The 21,896-nt window shown below is 39.9% G+C and overlaps 1 protein-coding gene across 1 annotated transcript; it reads left to right on the top strand.

Moving 5' to 3' along the window:
* The first annotated feature begins 247 nt into the window (after nucleotides 1-247).
* pitpnab (phosphatidylinositol transfer protein, alpha b) lies at nucleotides 248-21,236 on the top strand. Its single transcript, XM_084374556.1, has 12 exons — nucleotides 248-507; nucleotides 7,541-7,571; nucleotides 12,105-12,250; nucleotides 13,679-13,770; nucleotides 14,881-14,888; nucleotides 15,176-15,250; nucleotides 15,609-15,692; nucleotides 15,786-15,863; nucleotides 17,200-17,310; nucleotides 17,730-17,852; nucleotides 17,966-18,048; nucleotides 18,889-21,236. The coding sequence occupies exons 1-11, from the start codon at nucleotides 491-493 to the stop codon at nucleotides 18,011-18,013; spliced, it is 813 nt and encodes a 270-aa protein (XP_084230682.1). The 5' UTR covers nucleotides 248-490; the 3' UTR covers nucleotides 18,014-18,048; nucleotides 18,889-21,236.
* The last annotated feature ends 660 nt before the right edge of the window (nucleotides 21,237-21,896 follow it).

Below are 21,896 nucleotides of genomic sequence, written 5' to 3'. Positions count from 1 at the left end.
AACAAGATTTCATACAAGAGTAAGTAATGAAATATATAAAGTAGCCTATTAAAACAAAAATATAGCTACTACTGAAATACATAAAGTGATAACATATTTTTAAAAAATAAATAAATACATGTGTACTTAAAACTATAAATTGTGATTATTATTGAGGCTGAGTTTGGCTCTTTGACTGATTAAGTCTAGATGGACCCAGCAGCACAACCACAACCCACCCCGTGCTGAGGTGAACCATCTCTTTCTGTGTGTAGTCTGCTCTACAGGCCTCCTCGGTGCTCTGCGCGCAACAGCAACGCCGCGTCGCGGCCCCGATCAGGAAGTGAATTTGAAGAAAATAAGCGACTGTGGAGGTAGAATGACATAGAGGGGGAGAGGTGGGAGAGAAGCAAGCGGAGAAAGAAGAGACTATCGGAGGGAGGGATCGACCCTGTTTCTGGACCTTGCATTGAGCTGCTCCCCTCTGGGATATACCGCACCGCCAAAAAAAATGCTCATAAAGGAATTGTAAGTAGCTGTGTGTGCATGTGTGAGAGAGGGGAGGCTGTGTGCGCGTTTATCCGTCTGCTTTTGCAGCGCTGACATTGTGGCCAGTCGCCCGAGAGTGGAATTACAAGAGTGCGGCCAGGGTGATGTCGACATCCCGTACCCGCTCGTCTCCATGGCCGTCATCATTTTTCATGCATAGCCTTACAACTCTCCATCAGCCCTCAAGCATCCACCGAATAAATAGATCGATTCTAATAAAGCGGCGGGTGTAGTTGCATCAGCAGCCGGCGCAGGCATGGCTGTGCCCTTCACATTTCGCATCAAGTGGAGTCGTGAGGCTTTCACTCACAGAGGATGATAAAATGTCCTTTTGCTCTGGTGCAAAAATGAAGGATGCTCGAGAGGAGTGGTGGTGGTGCTGAGGGAGAGATGGCTGGTGTAGGGCTAAGCCGTGCCGTGCCGTGCCAGCGTCCATCCGTGTAAAGCCGCTGTGGCCATGTTATTGATGCGCGGTGAAGGTGAAACGACTGATGGGAGCATTCCGGCATTTACCTCTGGAGGAATGGAGACAAGGAGGTGGAGAGGCAGCCTGAAGGTGGAGGGATGAGAAGGGGTGGGAGCGGGCAGGTAGGGGAGATGGTTGGAAAGCTATGGGGACCAAAAAAAAAAAGGAAAAGAAAAAGAAAGAAAATACAGGCAAATGTCGAGGTTTTGACGCACCAGACATTTCTGAGAATGTGACAGCTGGGGCCGGAGGGACGGGATGTCATGTAAACTAGGATCGTGCGTGCGAAAGAGGACGATTTGGGGATTTTTGACACGTTACTTTAACACGTCGCTTTTACGCAGGCCTCTGTGTGCTGAGAGGATAAAGTGACTGAGGCCTGCTCACAGTCAGCTGGTGGGTAGAATGAGGCCGATGGATGGCAGATGATATTGGCCTTCAAATAGAAAACAATAAATCACACTTTAGTCATGGTGGTCCACCTCAGACAGGAAGCTGCTTCCTTCATCTTCATGCTCTCAGCTGGTGTCAGTGTGCACGAGACTCATTCAGCCTGAAGGAGCTCGTGACCCTCCTGGAAAAAAAGTCACCAGTCTGGTTCCCTCCAGGTTTTAAGTGTTACTGTTGGGGTGGCAACGGTATGAGACTGTCATGATATAACCGTCAGGAAATATCACGGTATGACACAGTTATTATTATTATTATTATTATTATTATTAATATTATTATTATTATTAGTAACAGTGACCCTTAAAGGAATGAAAACCTGAAACAGGAATAGTATTTAAGCAAAAGTCTCTGATGAGGTATCTGACATTAAATGTACTTAAGTATCAGAAGTTATTTATTTATTTTTTAATTTGATTGCAGAATAAAAATAAATACATGTAGAAAATATTCTACTTTGGCTCTGATGCAGCGTTTCACCTGCAAAGTAACCAGTAACAAACGTTATCAAATAAATGTCGTGGAGTAAAAAGTACAATATTCGCCTCAAAATAGTACTAATAGTACAGTTCTTGAGTAAATGTACTTAGTTACATTCCATCACTGATATTATGTCCTGACAGATAAAACTTGATAGAAGAGCATACACTGTAAAATATGCCTACTGTAAACTGGCAGCAGGGTTGCCATCATTTTACTGTTAATTTTACAGCACTTCTACTGTAATCTTCTTTAAATGTATGTTGCCGTCATACTGAATTCGAGACATTGTTGTATTTTCTGGATTTTACGGCAAACAACTGGCAGCAGGATTTACAGTATATTACTGTTTTTTCTACAGCTTGCTTGCTGTAATGGTAATTTACAGTTTCTTCCTGGTTTAAAGGAGCAATATGTAAGAATAGGGGGGCAGCATGTCACTGGAGTAACCACTAACTGCTGCTAACTGTAGCTGACATAAGCAGTTAGCCAGCAGCTAGCGAGTGTTGGTGTTCGTTGGAGGTAATTCTTTGAATGTTTTCTACTGAATATCTGACATATTGCACCTTTAACATTACATATAAATTGTATATCTTAGGTTAACTAAGATTCAGCAAAAAACATTCAATGGCAGAGAAGAGACTTAGTATTTAATAGTACAAACAAATTGGTTTTCCCATTACAGTTGGAAATTTACAACATAACAACATGGCACATTAACATTAATTTTCATTTTATGGTATACCTTGAAGCCGGTGGACCGCTGCAACCCTGGTTAGAGGATAGTTTCAGATGATTTTGTGCCATCTACTCTATGGAATAATTAGAATTCATGATTTTTACAATGTATTTTCATTGTTTTTATTGCAATCCTATGTTCAGGTCAGCGCTACGCTACTATAATTTGGCAGCTTCAGCCTCAAAATAACAAAATCTGATCTTGAAAATCTATATTGATCAGAGTCTGGCTAAAACAGGACCACGTTCATCGACATTCATTACTGTCTTGATTTCTCCACCACATGCATTTAATCAATTAATGGCCCACCACAAAAAGCTCGGGATGAGAGTGATGGCATGGCTAAAGATCTGAAGTGATTAGGGAGAGTCTGGGTCTCAGCAGTCTGCCTGGAAATTAATTAAATCGGTCACGATTAAATGCCGAACACACTTGTGCACGCTGTCAACACACACAGGCCCTGACATGCACACACACATACACCAACAGACCATTATGGGGGTCAAGAGGCGGTGACTTGATCCATGTCTTCTGCTCTTTTTGACTCTGTGCTGCTCACCTGAACCACTGACCTAAATCACTCCTGGTCCACTTTTTCTCCACTTCCACCAGCTTTGGCAGGTGTGCAGCAATCCACAAGAGCCACTCTGCAAAGCACAGTGTGTGTGATGAAGAGAATGGAGTAGAAGCAGTAAAAGAGTGGGGACGGGCTGAAAGAAGGGATGAGATGAGAAGACAGAATGGATGTGCATTACAGGAGAGAAGAGGGGTGTTTGTTTTCTGAAGCAACAGAGAGACACCTGATCTTCCTGTCAAGACCTTTACACCAAGGAGATTTACAGAGAGACAGAGAGAGAAAGAGAGAGAGAGAGAGGGAGCATTAAGGTGACTTTAATCCATGTTCAACTAAATCCCAAATTCTACTTAGTATTAAAATTTGCTCTTTTTAACATTAACCTCGTGTTAAGCTATGCAAACGACTTTTAGAGATTTAATCATTCTAAAAAAAAGTATGAAATCTATACTTTATCTATCCAACAGACAAATAACTGCAACAGTTCAATGTAAAGACAATTAGAAGATAAACTGTAAGTTTAAAAATTGTCGTTTGACATCAGAGACAGTGTGTGTTTTTTTTTTAGTGTCTCTGCCTTCCTTGCAGCATCTGGCCTCCCATCCACTGTCTGGCGGGGACTCAGACCCAGATTACATTCAGTGGCGAGTGGGATGCAGGATTATCTGAATTTAGGCATACATTGCATGGTTACAAAACAATCAACAAAGCTGCGTACTGTACATGTGCACAAGCGTCAGAGGAAAAGGAGGAAGTGCGGTGCATTTAAGCTCCTGCTCCCATCTGTATGTAATGTAAAAGAGCTCTGAAATAGTGTGTGTGTGTGTGTGTGTGTGTGTGTGTGTGTGTGTGTGTGTGTGTGTCTGTGTGTGTGTGCGTGTGCGTGTGTGTGTAAAATATATTTTTCTTTACATGTTGTTGGCAGATCTGTAAAGTGTGCTGGAGCTGCAAAGACTAAAACCAAATAAGTTTAAATTTTGAGTTCTCTGTCACCATCCACATTTTTTCCATATATCAGTTTCATCAAACTGTGATTATATTCCACGCTGTGCCCAGCTACGCATGATTGTATTATTTTCATTTTATTTGTTACTGCTTGCAATTCATAACAAGCTGCAATAAGGGATTTATTACATTACATTTCATGCTGTTACAGTTTATTGCATTAAGATATTAGATTACAGTTTCACGGGGAATATTAGTGGTTTTCCAAACCAAAGCAGCAGTGCTGACTGTGGATCAACACATTAACCTCCTTTTTTGAGATATCTTGACATATCATGCTCTTTTTCTGGCTCATCATTTTATTTTGGGTTACTACTAGAATATGTTTACATGCTTTAGTGCTCAAAAAACTCCAGTTTCCTCATACTGTCCAGAGCTGCAGCACTGTATTCCCCCTCTGTTTTAGCTCCTGTCTCTTTAAGGCCCCCCTCCTGAATACCCAGTCTGCTCTGATTGGTCAGCTCACACATGCCCGAGCAAGCACCGCTAACAACAACAGAGCAGTTGTGTTGAATTAATTCTAATATGCCAAAATAGCTTCTAGGCATAAATTGTGCAAATGTGCGACATGGTGACACAGTGTGATGTCACAGAATTAAAGGCTACTGACGAGGCGTTCAGGAGCAGTGTTTTCTGTGGGTGTGAGGAGCTTCTGTTGTTTAACTTTCAAGCTCTTTTACATGCACAAGAACTTGTATAAAACACTGAAGGAAAGAAAAAAACAAAAAGCTGAATAGGTCTCCTTTAAAAGTGAAACACTGATCATCAGATCATAATGGTAAACATGGGAGTAGATTTCTCAGTGAAATAAGACAAATAAATGGTGCTACAAAATGTATTTCACCACAAATGTAAATTAAGAGAATTAAACATCAGTACAATTTGTTGACAGCCCTTATAATGGTTAACAAAGTCACTTTTATCCTATTTGCATTGTTTGTGTAGTGCAACATGCTAAAAGCACGCTCTAAGCTGTTTTACCTCTATCTTTTATTTTTAGTTTCACTGGGCCGGCTGCCACCATGTCAATGTGCACAAAAGCAAATTTGCTCTTGGCTCGTTCTGAAAGAGTTTGTTGGCACGGACGTCGTCATTTTGTTGGTGCACGACTTATGTGACCATTTGTTATCCAGTTCCATTTCCCAGCACTCTTGTGTAAACATGGTGGAGTGAGAGAAAAATGTTTGACACAAACTAAATACAGCAAAGGACAAAACAGCAGGAACACATGAAACACAAAATACCATTTTCTACATGAATAACATTACTGTGAGTCGTTATTGTCCAAAAAAAATCGATTGTGTACATGTGCTGTTTCAACAGCAGGTACAGTACAGCCGCTGTTGGCCACATGCGTGTTTAGTTTATGCCCTCCAGGAGGCGCTGGTGTTCACAGGACCTCCAAAAAAATGGAAGCAATTTATTGTAACTTTGAAAACAATTAAAAACCATAAAATACTAAAAATGCACAAGAAGAAATATCCACACAGATGGATAACACCAGAATCATGAGGAGGAAGAGGAGTTGGGCAAACAGATAGTAACTTTTTTTAACGATTGTTTTCACTGTTGATTATGCTGCTGATTATTTTCTCGATTAATTGATTGGTTGTTTGGTCTACAAAATGTCAGAAAATGGTGACAGATGTCAAAGAGTGCACCCAAAAGCCCAGGATGATGTATTCTGGTTTCTTCTCAACAGTCTACTGTCATAGAGGAGTAAAGAAACCAGAAAATACTCTGCTGAAGCTGAAATAAGTAAATAACTTGGGCCATTTTTTTCTTAAAATATGACTCAAATCAATGAATCGATTATCGAAATAGTTTGCGGTTAATTTAATAGTTGACGACTGTTATGGTGTGCACCTGGCAAAGCAGTTTTTGTCATCTTTGAATGGAAACTTTTTTACCTTCACAGGAGGTTATGTTTTGCCATTTGTTTCTTGGGATGGTTAGTTAGCAGGATTTCACAAAAACTACCCAACAAATTTCCACGAAACTTGGATAAATGATGGGCCTTGGCCCAGAATAGGCCCCATTAACTTTTGGTGCCGATCCAGATGAAGGGACAGATCCGGGATTTTTAAATTACTTTGTTTAACATTGGGAGATAGGGCGTTTTAAGACATTGTCGTCAATTTTTCGGGGAATAATGATTTTGATGAAAAGAATCAGGCATATATCCAAATTATGGAATTTATGTTCATGTTTGAAGTAATAGTTTCCTTTATGGTAGGCCTCACAAGTGCTTACATGTTGCTATAATTAATAATACAGGAAAAAAATGCTTTATTTGTATTCGCCCCCAATACAAAGATATGACTCTGTAGTGCTACATTTTACAGAGTGCTGTACAAATACCTCGTCTTGATTCTATATCATAAAAAATTATAATGACATCCTATTAAAAATTAGTGTGTTCTCCTCATACAAATTATAACCTCCTGTGGAAACAGTTATAAACCTTTTGAGAAGAACTGCTCAGCCTGAAAACCATCTCTTTTCGTCTTCTCTTCAGAATAGCGAAGAATATATTATTCATTCTCTCCTGGTGACTCAGTGTTACAGTGTCAAAGTGAAATATATGAATTTCATACTTAACAGGCCGTTAATTTTTTCATTTGGGAATCCATGGTAGATTTTGTAATCCAACAATTATTGTTAATAAAGGGTAATGTGCCATGGCAAATAATTCCCAAAACATTGAAGGTCATCTCCTCAATTATATTGAAAGAAGGTAAAATTCCTCTACAACTTATGTGGTATATATACTGTATTAGAGCTGAATGACGTACATATAGCTCATATAGTTCCTCGTTCTAAAGCCCTGTTGGTAAGTGTCCTCTGAGGCAGCATCAGGAAAAAGACGCATGTCTGTGGGATAAGAGCTCAGTGTGTCATTCACAGGATTACTCAAGGCTAATCGAGTTCACTGATAAGGTTATTTATTACCAAATTATAGCAGGATGAATGTCATATTATAATCTAATCTATCACAGGCTTAAATAACAATCACATCACAGGGAGAACAGACAGTTTGAGTTCGAGGTGATTAAAACGAGCATCAGTCTTAAAGCAAAGTAATCCAAAATAAACTGTTCGGTTTTCTTCGCTGTGTTTGCTCAGAATGGAAGCCTGCTGTTGCATTTATGTTAAGCCCAGCAACATCAGCAGCATTTAGATGTAAGCTAATACACAAACTGGTCCAACATGCAGGGTTTAGGAGCAGAAAAGTTTGAGTTGGATTGTTACTTTAAAAATTTTTTGGAACTAACTTCCCTCCTCTTTTCTTCTCTCCCAGTCGAGTGATTCTTCCTATCTCTGTGGAGGAGGTAAGTTTCATTTCATTATTTTTCAGTGTGTGTGTGTGTGTGTGTGTGTGTGTGTGTGTGTGTGTGTTAGCTAAAATGGCTCAAGGCTCAGCTTTTTGTTATCTGATTCTTCGGCTCACTGTCTTCAGAAGAGGGAAGCACGAGTGCCTTCCCTCACTTAAGCTGCTCTCTTTTTGGGTAACCTCTGGACTTTAATGTGTTTGTATTGACGTGCTAACACATACACAGGACTTGCATCACACACCCACTCTATGCATAGAAATATACACAGCAGCGATCACCTTGTGAGAAAAACTCATGATGAAAATTGTTATCTTGATGGAGCGTTGAATGAACACGGTCAGTCTTTCACTGTCCTCTTTTCTCTCCGTGTCCCTCCGCCCCAGTGCTATCCTCATTTCCATTGCAGTTTGCTGCTCTATTCAGGCCTGCATCGTAAATGAGACACCTGAAACTACCTCCATGACTCCGACCGAACCCCGCCTCCCACCCTCACCCTCATATTTATGCATTATTTGTACTGACATGGGAGTAATCTGGTTTTGGTGGAGACATTTGACTTATAGATAAATATTTGATGACAACTGCAGACAACAAGCACCTAATCTGCTCCTACACACTATGAACAGTTTCATCTGTGAGTGTAAAGCAGCGTGCAAAGCCTCAAAGACGTGATAACTGGTTTGCAGCCGAGATTAGAACGACATATCCTCTTTATGTTTCTTATACATACTCGTATTTTTACCACATGCAGAAGGAAAAAAATGGAAAATCTTTCTAATACTTGCCGCAGGTTTAAAATGTGACTGAATCTTGTTTTTTCATCAACATCTCTGTTGTGTCTGGCATTAATGAAAATATCGTCTGACTGCTCAAATCTGTGCTTATTGTAAGTCAAAGCCAGTGGATGGAGCAACTCATGCCACTGATTTCCTTCCCTTGCATAACCTCTGGCTTATGGACAGTGGTGGAAAGTACATTTAATCAAGTACTGTACTTCAGTACAATTTTGAGCTACTTTTTTTAGTTTACTTGAGTATTTGTATTCTATTTTATGTTACTCCATACATATGAGGGTTATATTGTACTTTTTACACTACATTTATCTGAGAGCTGTACTCACTAGTTGTGCAGATTTTGATTAGTAAGACAGTACAAAATGTAATTTTGCATGATGTTGGCTATTATTATAGATTAAGCAGCTTCAGCTACATCTTAACCAGCTGCAACATTAAAGGAGCTTGCACATTAATCTATAAATATGATCTAATTATATAGTTTTGCATAATAAATCATTTTACTTTTAAATATTTTTGATGCTTTTAGTAAAAGTATCATATGTGTTTTTGAAAGCAGGATTTTTTTCTTGTAACAGAGTATTACTACACTGTAATACTGCTATTTTTACTTAAAGGAACAGTTCACCAAAAATAAAAATTCAGTCACTACCTACACACCCTCATGTTGATGGGATGTCATGTGTAGTTATGTAGTCCATAAAACATTTCTGAAGATTCACAGCAAAACAGCATTGCAGAAATCTCCTAAACAACTGAAGCAGATGGGGACTTGTTTTAAAATGTGAATGAACAACTGACAAAAAAAATTGCTCCATACAGCTTGTCTAGGATAATCCAAGTCTCCAGAAGCCCCCAGATCCAAATCTGATTTGAAAAGATGTTATTTACACCTGAAGCCTAAATCTTCACTGTAGCTGCTAAGCTAAGAGCGTTAGCACGCACCTCGTCTGAAGTGGGTGCACAAGATCGACCACATGTCGAGGGTGTAAATGACGTCTTGTCAAATCAATTTGGGATCTTGGGGCTTCCAGAGACTCGGATTATACCACACGTATAATTTACGTTTTAAAACCAAGTCCACATCTGCTTCAGTTGTTTTGGAGAATGCTGCAACACTGGTTTGCTGTGAAGCTCCAGAAATGTTCTGTGGACGACGAAACTTCACCTGACTTCCCGTCAGCATGGAGGGGTGAGAAGATCATGACTGAATTCTCATTTTTGTGTCAATTTTTCTGTTAAGTTAAAGATCTAAGTACTTCCTCCTCCACTGCTTATGGAGGCTTTAAATCTACAACTTGTTGCTTCTCATTAACTGTGCGTGTTTGTAGCCTTTATCCTCATCACTTCTCTAAATAAAGCAGCAGTCACAGTCAGTATGCTTTGTCACAATTAGACGCTGGAAAAATACTAAAAGAGAATTGCTTGACCAAAATATGATCCACAAAGCCTGAATACAGTTGAGTAATGTCCCCTGTCTCTGGAACTACACGTCAGTGAATCACATCCCTCCGGAGCTTTGTCTCCTCTGTCTGCCTGTCTACATCCTCACTCTCTGAAACAGTGATCTTCAGTCCTGTAGGACTGTAGCCATTAAGTCCATCATTGATTTGAGTTGATTCCCATTCTTTAAATTCTTTCATTTTTTCCCACAATTCAGTTTGGTCAAGTTAGTTTTTTTCAAAAATCACATCAGTTGTATCTTCACCAGGGACAACGATGGATTAATCTCTTGGACAGAGGATTTGTTTTGTTGGATGAGACTGTTCCAGCTGTTGAAAACCCTGGAGTATTTTGTGAATTGAGTTTCCGGCCTGTGAACGTCTTTCCAGGAGTCGATCTGAGTTTTATTTTTTTAGTGAAAGAAGGAAGTTCTGGTTTAACCGGACATGGACTCAACCCGCAAGCCAAGGTTGAATTATATTTGTCCAACACTGTTACCCAGGAGGCCTTGTTGTTCCTGCATCCCATTTGTTGAGTTGGCAGTGGCAGTTAAGGGAAAAGTCTTTTTAAACCTGTTTGGCACGAGTTATCTGCGTCGGTGTTGCTGTGAAAGAGTAACCTTTTAAATGCAAACAAATGTCAAGAGGTTCTGTTCACTGATGCTATGTTTTGGTCACCTTCTCAACATCCAAAAGAATTGACTGACACTTTTGCACTGAACACAGTGGGGAGCTGCCATCAAGTAAAGGATGTATGGGTAGTGGTTAAAGTCTAACCACCCAGTCTCCCTGCGAGTATATCCTGGATTTGGCCTCAATTCACCACCCCTGTTGATTTCACAGTTACAGCTATAATAATGTATGAATTATCTGAAATTACTACCAAAGTCGAATCACTTCTTTGCTTGCCTGAGGGCTTTAAGTGGTCAGAGAAATCTGCTCCTAGCGCTTGGAAATTTCCTGTAGACAGTCAAATTAAATAACAGGAAAAAACCTAATGTTCTCGATGGAGGAAAATCAACACTTAAGAACATTTAAAAAATACTTTATCCATTTGAACTGTACTCCAGTTTAAATGGTTAAAAATGGCTTCCAAATTTCTGTCCACTGTGGGGGACGACATGCATAAAAGAGAGTTTATTTATAGCTATGATGGTCTTTGATGGAAGACACTTCAGCAATCCAGAACATTAATGTTACGGGTTTGTAACAGAGACAGAAAGTCTTTTTCTGGAATCATTTATCTGTTTAAATATTCAATCAATTAATTGTAGAAGTTAAAGATAAACCAATTTCATCACAAACATCAGCTTCGACTGTCCAATAGTAATTTAATCCACAAGACCATTTGAAGTGTAGTTTATTTGTACTTTTGTGCTTTAATAGTATTTTTCTTAAAAGTATCAAAACAGACATAGGTATATATTTTTTATAACTTATATACAATTGTGTCATGTTTTAAATGACCCTTTTGTATTTATTGGCTTTTCACACTGTCCTATATGTTCTGTTATGCTATGCTCATCTTTAAGCATTAATTGTGCTCCAATATACAGCATATCTTTATATATATATTAAAAAAATGTCATATCAAATCATGTCTACTGGGTGTACTTGAGGTTCAGGAGGAGGAGAGGAGATCATTTGACTCTGTAATGAGACGTTCTGTCAAACTTAATTGTGCTTTATAAAGAAATAAAATACATATAAAGAACTGTTGTAAGGAAGCTTGTCTATCCTCAGCAGGCTGGGTGACTTCTCAATGTCAAATCCACTCTGGTTCATAGATTTAGTTTTTTCTCTGTAAAGATGACATTTCCCACAGGGTTGTGTGTGTGTAACCTTCTCGTGGTCTTACATAAATAATGGAGTATAAATAATAACTGTAATCTCTCCAGTCTTGTAATTCTGAACATATCCACTTGTTCCATCTTTGTGATGTTGTAAGTGTGTCTCGCTCTGGTCCAGCTTTGCGCAGAGGTTATATGGTGGATTAGAGGTGATTAAGAAATGAAAGGAGCCATTGTCCTGTGTTTAAACACTCACATGCACGAGATGGAAGAATGACAGGAAGAGAGGGTTGAAATGAGATCTAGCCTCTCTGTAACCTGGAAACAGACGGTGTGGCTTCAGAAGAAAAAGTTAATCCACCATTTAAGACTGAAAAAGATGAGCTGAAGAATTACACATGAAAAAATGGATATCTGCTCTGCTTGTGATTGTGACTCCTCATTTCTCCCATTATACACTCCTTCTCCCTCAGTTCAACCTGTTCTTCTATCCTCTTTTTCCAGTACCAGGTCGGCCAGCTGTACTCTGTGGCTGAGGCCAGTAAGAATGAGACGGGTGGAGGAGAAGGAGTGGAGGTGCTTAAAAATGAACCGTACGAGAAAGATGGAGAGAAGGGACAGTACACACACAAAATTTACCATTTGCAGAGGTAAGCAGCTGTCCCTCTGCTGAGGACGACTATTTCATTCATTTCTCCCTCCAGGCTGCATCTCTTGGCTCCTGTCCATTACTTTATTTTAGTCTGTTATCGCATCACTTTAAAGTCGTCTTCCTTTTTCCTCAAACGACCACTGCTTTTTAAGGAACAGTTCAACATTTTGGGAAATAAGACTATTTGCTTACTTAACAAGAGTTAAATGAAAAGACTGAGACCACTCTCATGTGTGTACGGTAAATATGAAGCTAACAGCAGCAGCCAGGCTAGCTTAGCTTAGCATTAAGACTGGAAAAAGGGAGGGGACCTGACTCCGTCCTAAGTTTACTTCAGACTACTGCTGCGTTCGAGGCACGTCGGAATTCGAAAAACTTAAGACCTCTCAATAAAAAAGGTACAGTGGAAGGCCACTTGAAGTCGGTATTCCTTCTTGTAAACTCAGAGCAAATCCATCTACCGGTTATCTGACGTCACACAAAAATGGCAGCACCCATGGGGGTAAAACGCCACCATTTGCATTAGGCTTGTGAATGAAGTATTTAGATACATTTTTCATTTTAAAAGTGCAGTAAAAATAAAATGTATAATGGCGTCTGTTACCTCAAGTGTTGCTTTTTGTCAACATTTGCCGTTGTACACGTGGAAATTCTGGCCTCCGACTTTGACTGAAAACGCAGCATAAGCCCTGCCAGGCTCACTGGGACTGTCGCCTGCTGAGTGGTGCTTTGAGCTAAATGCTAACATTAGCATGAAAACACGCTCACAATGGCAACGCTAACATGCTGATGCTAGGCATGTACAATGTTTACCACGCTCACCATGCCGGTATAGCATGTTAGCTGTTTACTCCTGCTTCCAGGCTTTATGCTGGGCGAAGCTAAGCTAATCATCTGCTGGCTCGAGCTACATTTTTAGCTTACCGACATGAGAGTGATATTGTGCTTCTCATCAGAGGCAAAAAAAACAAATAGGGATATTTCCCAAGTTGCCAATATTCCCTCCAGATGGTAACTCTTCCCTCTTGATGGTAATTTTACACATCAAGGTGTATTTACAGGTCTTGGGCAGTAATACTGTGAAAAAGTAGTAGGTATAAAGTCTTTTGTGGCTCCAGATGTAATCTGATAAACTGCCTCTAGTGATGTCACAAGGTGCACTGTAGGTAATGTAGGTAGGTTGTTGGTAAAACGTTTATGTTTAGGTCAAATTTGGAGAGGATTGGGGTCAGGGAAAGGTTTGGTGTAGTAAGGTTTTGCAAGAATGTGGGTTTCTGCCAGGATCTGGGGTGTATTCCAAAAGAGCTTTAGAAAGTTTGAACAAAAAACAATCTTAATTGTTTTGTACCTCAGGTTAATATTTAAAACAGTGATATAAGATTAAACTTACCGTTGTTTGTTCTTTCCTCACTCCTCCGTCATGAAGTAAAGTGCCGTCATTCGTCAGAATGTTGGCTCCGGCTTCAGCTCTCAACATCCACGAGAAAGCCTGGAACGCATACCCATACTGTCGCACAGGTAACACACACACGCACACAAATCTTCAATGAGCACACAAAAATGCACACAGCGTCATCTTTAGATGTTATGATGATAAGTGACGTGTTTCGTTTGTTATTTTCATACTATGGCACTGGTGGTATTAGTGTTGAAATATGGTGTAGATATGGTGTATAAAATAAAGTAAAACTCAAATAAATACTAAAAATAAGCAGCACATAAAGAGATTCAGTCGACAATAAAATGAAAACAGGAATTTATACTATGCTTGAAATCTAAACAAGCACTCCATCGATCTATATAAAGAGGTCCCAGGAGGAAGTCCCATCTTTCAAAGTACCTTTTAATCTACTGAGCACAGACTCATAGTGTACAATCTGTGTTTACCCGACCTTTCAAAACTGGAGTAGTAGCTATTTTTGAATGCTTAAAACTCTGGAGGCTGCAGTCATACCCACCATACAAACTGAAATTGCACATTTTTAAATATTCAGTATTTGAGGTCTGACCCCTAATGACCATAAAACAGAAGTCAGACACCATTAACCCTGGATAACATAGTCACATAGTGAACATAGTCCATTTTAAAGGACCTCTTTGCTGACTGGAGAAAAATAATGATGCTAAAAATAATCTGCACTTAAGTCCTTAAAAAGTGTGAATAGGATTGACTCAAATGACTTCGAGGTCACATAGATGCTGAACTGTCAAAGAGATTGTGGTTCTCTGGTAGCTGTCTCTGCCTCTGCCCCTGTCTCTCTTTCATCTCTCTCTGTCTGTCTGTCTCTGGCTCTCCGTCACCTTGAAGGAGTCGCTGAATAATTAACTGTATGTCCAGTGAGAAGAGCCATGCAATCACTCGAGCCTTTCAGCCTGAGATCACACACACACACACACACACACACACACACACACACACACACACACACTACCAGCTGCCTGACAGCCATCTGTCTTACCAGCACACGGGATGTTCACAGGCACAACCTGAACACACACATTTCTACGTCCCCTTGACCTCTGTACAATGTCCAACACTGCAAATGCTGTTACATTTCTCACATGTTCCTCAACTGTATTGTTTTTTTCTTTCTCTCTGGTTGCTCCTGTGCTTTCTCGGCTCTGCAGTTATCACTGTGAGTATTTTTTCTTTCCCTTGTGCCTACACATTTCATGTACGTTGACACAAAGGACATATTGATGCCCATTGAGGAAGCAAATTAGCCTGTAAGTTGAGAGAGAAATTTGATCTGTTGCAGCGACACAGCAGCAGCAGCAGGCATAGTCGGACACTATTACTTTATGTGGTTGTGTTGGTGTCTGTGTATGAGAGCAGGGTGTTGTTCGATGTTTTGACTCAGTTGTAGATTTTTCTGTCGACTTACTGTTTTAAACTCCATGATGACTTCTCTTTTCTCTGCAGAACGAGTATATGAAAGACAACTTCTTGATCAAGATCGAGACATGGCACAAACCTGACACTGGACATCTTGAAAATGTAATTAAAGACTGTGATGATCTGAGCATGTTTGTCATTTTTTGGGATGACTTTAAAGAATGCATGTTGCAAAGAATAGCTCATTTTACACCACTAATGCTGCTACAAACTGCTACAGACTGTTTACTTGTGTTCTTATCAAAAACTGCTCTATGAATTCTTGTGCGCGACCTATTTGGGATAATATTCCTATATTTAAATGAATGTGATTATGAAAAAAAAACCTGTGAACATGCAGATCTACAAAAATAAAATGCTCCCCTGAATAATTTTCTTAATGTTCACTTGCGTCATCTTATGGGCTTTCAAAAACTCATCTTGTGCCGGTATCAATCTGTGCTCTGTGGTTCTCTTGCAGGTACACGGCTTGGATCCAGAAACCTGGAAGAAGGTGGATGTAGTCTATATTGATATTGCGGATAGAACCCAAGTGGAGCCGAAGGTGAACATGTGCAGCTTAAGATCCATGTTCATCCATGTCGTCCTCGTCAGCTCATCCGTGTTGTTCATTCTGCGTTTTCCTGTCTCTCACCAGGATTACAAGCATGAGGAGGATCCATGCAGGTACAAGTCAGTGAAGACAGGACGAGGCCCTCTCGGACCAGACTGGAAGGTACAGCGTCTTGTTGTAGATGTGTTAGTCGGTTGAGATACATTTGAAGCCACCAACCACATTACTGTTTACTGTTGTTATTAGTGTTAGTATTAGTGTTGATGATAATAAAAAGTGTACCTGGTAAAAAAGGACAAATATTATAATGTAACCAGGGCGACAGCTACTTTTAAGGACACTGAAGTCGTGTTTTTCAAGGAATTTGTGGGTTTTGGCAATCCGGTGTCCAGCCACCCACTAACAGGTGGTGGATATTCTAGTGTTTATTTTGAGCTCAATATATTTAAATTGGACTATTTTAAGCCAACAAACAACTAAATGATGAGATAAATGAAGGTTTTACGCACAGCCAATGTAGGGAAGTTAAATTTACAGACAATAAATAGAAAACTTGTCTGAATCAGGGTTTCTGCAGGTTTCAACAGGATACATTTACGATTCTTTTACGATCAGTAGGAATGCAATCCGAGACCTATTTGTTGAGGTTTGCAAAACGGTGAGGACCAAAATGCTGACACAGAGGCAGGCAGGAAGACGTCACATAAAGCGAGTTTTAATGATGACCCGGAGTCTGAAATCCAAAATGCAAACAACAAAATCCATGCAAAGGAAAGTCCAAGGAAAAAAACTAAAGTTATATTCGAAACTGAAGCAAAACCAGAAGCCAGAAAGAACAAAGCGGGAACACAGAGGACAAAAAACATGGCAAAAACAGGCACAGGACACAGACAAACCAACAACTAGTGAGGGGAGGACACAGGCTTAAATACACGGGACTGATTGACTGATGGATCACAGCTGTAGTCAGAATAAGAGCAGTAAAAAAAGTGCAAAGTACAAAGGATACTTGCAAAGTAAATGAATCTATTCAAATTCAAGACAACTACTCATGCAAACTGTGCAGCACACAACACACTCAACTATTGTGTCGCAGGCTGCACAGTTTGCATTAGTGGTTTTTGGTTCCATGTTTGGTTTTACAGCTTCATCAATGCAAATTTGTTCCCAAAAACACAATGCATACCTTCATAAACCTTGTCAAGATAGTATTTAAGACATTTTTAGGCCTAACATTAAGATGATTGGATTTCAGATTTTTTTTAGGGACTCTGAAGAAACAAAATATTTTAAAAACTTGTTGTGGTGGTTGGTCAGAATGTGTTAGGGGGTTGGGGGGGACTCTCTTAGACTATTTCTAAAATTGTGGCTATGGCCCTGAATGTAACTGATTAAAAATAAAATATGAATAGAAGCTATTGACCCTTTAGATATTTTATAGCCAGCGATCTTTTTTAATAATTCAATATTCCCTGTGTCTATATTTGTGTACTTGCAGAAGGAGCTCCCCAACAAGAAAGACTGCCCACACATGTGTGCCTACAAACTGGTCACTGTCAAATTCAAGTGGTGGGGTCTGCAAAATAAAGTGGAGAACTTCATTCAGAAGGTTTGTTTACAGTTCGAACTGCAGTACATACCAGATTGTCCCATTATGATCAATATGACGTCCGGATAGTCACAGGTCAAGGTCAGATTGTTGACGGCAAACATGATGTTACAGGAAAGTGTTTGTGTTGTTTCCCTTCCTGGACTTTATTTCAGTTGTTTGTGTGTTAAAGACTTTTGCATGTCTCATACCCTGTTCATGCACACAGTACATACACTGTCTGACATTTTGCTAGCTTGAGGTTATAGTGGAAAAGTACCACTCACTATAATGCTGTGGGCTGCACCAGCCTCTAGTGGACGGACAGGGCAAAGCAGGACAGAACGAGACATCTCTAATAATCAAACAGTTTTTACCATTTGCTCTTAAAACTTGAGACTCCTTGTGATTTCTCTTCATCCTCCTTTGTTGCTTCACAGCAAGAGAAGCGTTTGTTCACTAATTTCCACCGTCAGCTCTTCTGCTGGATCGACAAGTGGATTGACTTGAACATGGAAGACATTCGCCGCATGGAGGAGGAGACGCGCAAGGAGCTAGATGAGGTAAGCAACAAGACAGAAGAGTTGTTTACTATGTCAGGAAACATATTAGTAAAATAAAGTGATTCAATCGTGGTCTTGTATTGGTGTTGATTTGTTTGCCTTGCGTGTGTCAGATGAGAGTGAAGGACCCAGTGAAAGGGATGGTGGCTCTAGAGGACTGAGGTTGTGTTGGACTGTGAATGCTGCTGCTCATCAGGTGAGAGGGAGTTAAATGTCTTGTGTGACATTTCATTGTACCTTGGTGTTTGTATGACAGTCCTCGTAGACACATTGTTTTAAACAGATAAGTTGATGTTTTGTTGGACTAATCGATTATTACAGCTACAAAATGTACTGCAAGAGACTAAATAAGCTTGTTTTATTCAAGCAACTGTCCAAAACTTGAAGATATACAATTTACCATCATATAATACACACAAAACAGAAGATTTTAAGTGCAAGTTTCCACGAGAGGCACGTTGGATGATTTTCTTTTTCTGCACCCCAATTGTGCAGATAATTGAAGAACTTACGTAAAGCAAGTTTTGGATTAGTAACTGGAATGTGATTGCTGAATTAAAGGAACAGTAAAACATCTCATTACTGCATTAGAGACAAATGTAATGTGATTACAGTAATGTGTTACTTTGCAATGCATTACCCCAAACACTGGTGGTTGTGCGGTGGCCGCTGCATTAGAAAATGCATAAAGACCTCTCTGGAGTCGGGAGCTACGTAAACACTTGATCACAAGCAGCAGTGACAATGTTTGTCTAATAGATTATCAGTGTCTTTGCTTGGCTGATTCACTTGTGGCACACAGAATAAATAGAACAGATCTGTGTAAACAGCCCAGTTGGTTAACATGGGCGCCGAAAGGAAGCAGGCAGCACTTTGAAGCGCTTCCTGGTGCTTCCGCCTCAGTGGCGTGATATGGAGAGGGCAGAGAAGAGCACTGGCAGGTTGTGAGAACTGACGGCACACAGGAAAAAGTTACTGATTCGATTGAGAAGCATGCCAATTAATAATCCTTAATAAGTCTCTCTCTCTCTTTCAGACCAGAATACCCAGACACCAGCGGATTCACATCCTCCCTCTATTCCAACCGACACAACACCTGACCGGCCGGTCCAAACCCTACAGCCCCTGACCCCCCCGCCCCCCCTGTAGCCCCCACCCGCCCCGGTACAGTCTGGTTTTCAGGGACCTGGACCCAGTTTTCAGCTGATCTCCTCCACCGCATCCCACCTCCCTCGACTCCCATCCATTTCTCTTTGTTTTTCCATTCAGTGTCCCCATCTTACTAACTGCTCTGAGGCCTCCAGTAGCAACACTATAGATCTCGTCAGTCAGTCCTCTCAGTCTCTAAACTACAGAGAGTAGTGTAATTTACTGTATCTCTGCGATTTAGGGTTTATTTCTATTTAAGATATCCCAATGGTGTGTATATAGAGTATACCGTATATCGGGGAGCTGAATAATTGTATTGAAATATACAGTATATATAAATATATATATAAATATATATAAACAGGGTTTTTAAAATGATTTTGTCTGTAAGTTTGTCTGTGGATGTTTATTTTTTTCCAGACCAAGCTGTTTCTGCTCAGTGTTGAGTTTTTTTTTTCTTGTTTTTTTTTTTTTTTTCGATTTTGTCATCGTGCTTCCTTCTCTCCATTTGTGTCACGCTTTCTGCAGTGTTTCCTTTTGTTGTTCAAATCAATTTTGCAAATCTACAAACTGCAGCTGTGAGGTCGGGATCGTGCTGAGAGTGTGCTGTATGATGTCTCTGCTGTACTCCTGACCTGCCCGACAGGATTTTTACCCCCAGTATCCCCCCTTTAGTATGTCGAGGCATCCTCTGGCTTTTCTGCTGCTTTGTGAGTTTATGTGTGCGCGCTTCTGTTTGTGTGTGTTCTGTATACGTGTGTGTGTTTCTGTTTGTGTACAGTTTCCTGCCATTTTTTTTTCTCTCACCCAATCATTTCTATCTCTTCAATTTCATCAGACTGTTCAAACAGACCGCTTGAAAATGCAGTAATTGAAGATCAAGTCTGAATTTAAACAGTGATGCACACACACACACACACACACACACAAACACAGACAGAGATAGTATGTAAGGATAGAAGTAATGTATCAATCAGTGAAGGGGAAATGCACAGCAGACTAGCCATAAATGAGTCTCTTTTTATCTTCATGTCTGACAGTCTCTCTGGCGACAGACTTCTCATGCTTTTAACTGCAATACTCGTTATCGTGGTGGCGATTTAACCTTTAGCAGTCATACGGCTCTTTTGACTTGCTGTAGATAGATAAATGGTCCTTTGAAAGCAAAACTTACTGCTTGAATTCTTGCCCTGTCACCCATCCCGTCACCTCCAGTGGATAAATGGTCTTATCCAGCGATAGCAATAACTACCATGACACGTTGGTCTCTCCTGTATCATCGCAAATTCAATCTACTGTTTGTTCCCATCCTGGAAAACAGTTTTAGCATAGCAGAGCCCGAGCTGAGAGTCGAGGATGGTTAAGTTGTCGATTAGTTATTTATTAAATGCTGGTTTTATTTGTGTTTGTCTTTGGATCGGATTCTGAAGCCTGTTATTTGTTATAGTGTGGTTTTTTGGTGTATGCATGAGTGTACATGAGTGAAGTACAGTGGCGTGTCTTTGAAGAGTTCTGATGCTGGCTGGGTAAAGACAGGAGGAAGTAATATAGCTAGAGGAGTGATAACAGCAGGCACTTACCCTGTTCCTCTTGTTGATGTCTGTTTGGCCTCCTTTGTCCTCACTCAGTTACTTTTATCATCCTCTTTTCCATCCTTTGTTTACTTTTCCCTCCACATCTTTTAACTGTGTGGAAACTTTAAAGAGCAGGCAACAGATAACGCCAAAAGGCAATTAATACATTTAAATCATAAAAAATTGTGTCATGGCTAAAAAACTGCCACCAGAACAAGCGGACCTTCTGTCTAAGCACTTAAAGTGCAAGGCTTTGATTCATTTGAGGTCCATATCTACTTTTTGAGTAGAAGATATGAGCAATCGTTTTGCTCTATCTCTATTAAAGGTGCAATATGTAAGAACTGGCCACCTGTCGGACTCCAAGCAAACAAAAAGGGGGCAGCATATCACCAGAATAAGCACCAACTGTTGCAAACTGTGGCTGCCATTAGCTAGTTAGCTCAGATAGCCGTGCAGCTAGCAGTCTGGACAGGGAGCTGGGAGAGGTTTTATGAAAAAGGACGGGCTGGGGCTAGCTGGTAAGCATGTAAATTTCAGTCGATATATCTGAAACACAATACATCAGCGTCAAACTCATTTATTTGCATTCTGTTGATGATTTTAGTTCATTCTTGAATGTTTTAGACTTAAATTCTTACATATCACACCTTTAAGTTAATATGAAATGTGATTTTTTAAATCACCGACTAAATTAAATATTAGTGCTTACATTTATTTACTATACATTTTGTGTATGTACATAATTTCTATAAGTAGAGCAGTACAATGCACACTGGCGTGGAATCTGATTGTATGTTAAACAGCACGAAGATCAATTCCACTTAAGGGCTTTCCATTGGCAAGTCCAGTTTTGAAGAAGACGTCTTCATTGGCCCAATATACAGTATAAGCATTTTGTATCAACTGACATAGTTTACCATAAGCCTGAGTTGCTTACAGAATTAGGGTGGATTTTTTTTCATCTGTAGAGAGCAGCATTGACGTCAGCCTGGGCCTGCTGGATTGCAATGAGTCACATATCACCTTTTTGTCATCAACTTAACAAAATGCAGATGTTTTACAGCAGATGTTCAGCAGCTGGGATTCATATGATGGAGAATTCAACTTGAAGGATCATTTGAAAGGATAATACTGGAGTTCTTTTAGACTGTACATTTATGTGTTATAGCTTAAGCCCAAGCACAGTAACCAATAAATCCAAATTTCTTTTATTGGCCATAAAAACATTAACAACTGCTCAGGGCATTATTGGCAACTGTTCAAGCGTAATAGTTCAGATTTCCTTTATAACTACTAAAATCTACTCTTTTTTCATGTC

This window comes from Pagrus pagrus (genome assembly GCF_965226575.1).
Source record: "Pagrus pagrus genome assembly, chromosome: 14".
Lineage (NCBI taxonomy): Eukaryota > Metazoa > Chordata > Actinopteri > Spariformes > Sparidae > Pagrus > Pagrus pagrus.
Note: the sequence above shows the minus strand (reverse complement) of the source record. Positions and strands in the feature narration are given on the sequence as shown.

Coding starts and splice junctions, on each gene's coding strand:
- pitpnab (XM_084374556.1), top strand. Junction 15,693..15,785: donor GAACCCAAGTGGAGCCGAAG/GTGAACATGTGC, acceptor GTCTCTCACCAG/GATTACAAGCATGAGGAGGA. Junction 15,864..17,199: donor CTCTCGGACCAGACTGGAAG/GTACAGCGTCTT, acceptor GTGTACTTGCAG/AAGGAGCTCCCCAACAAGAA.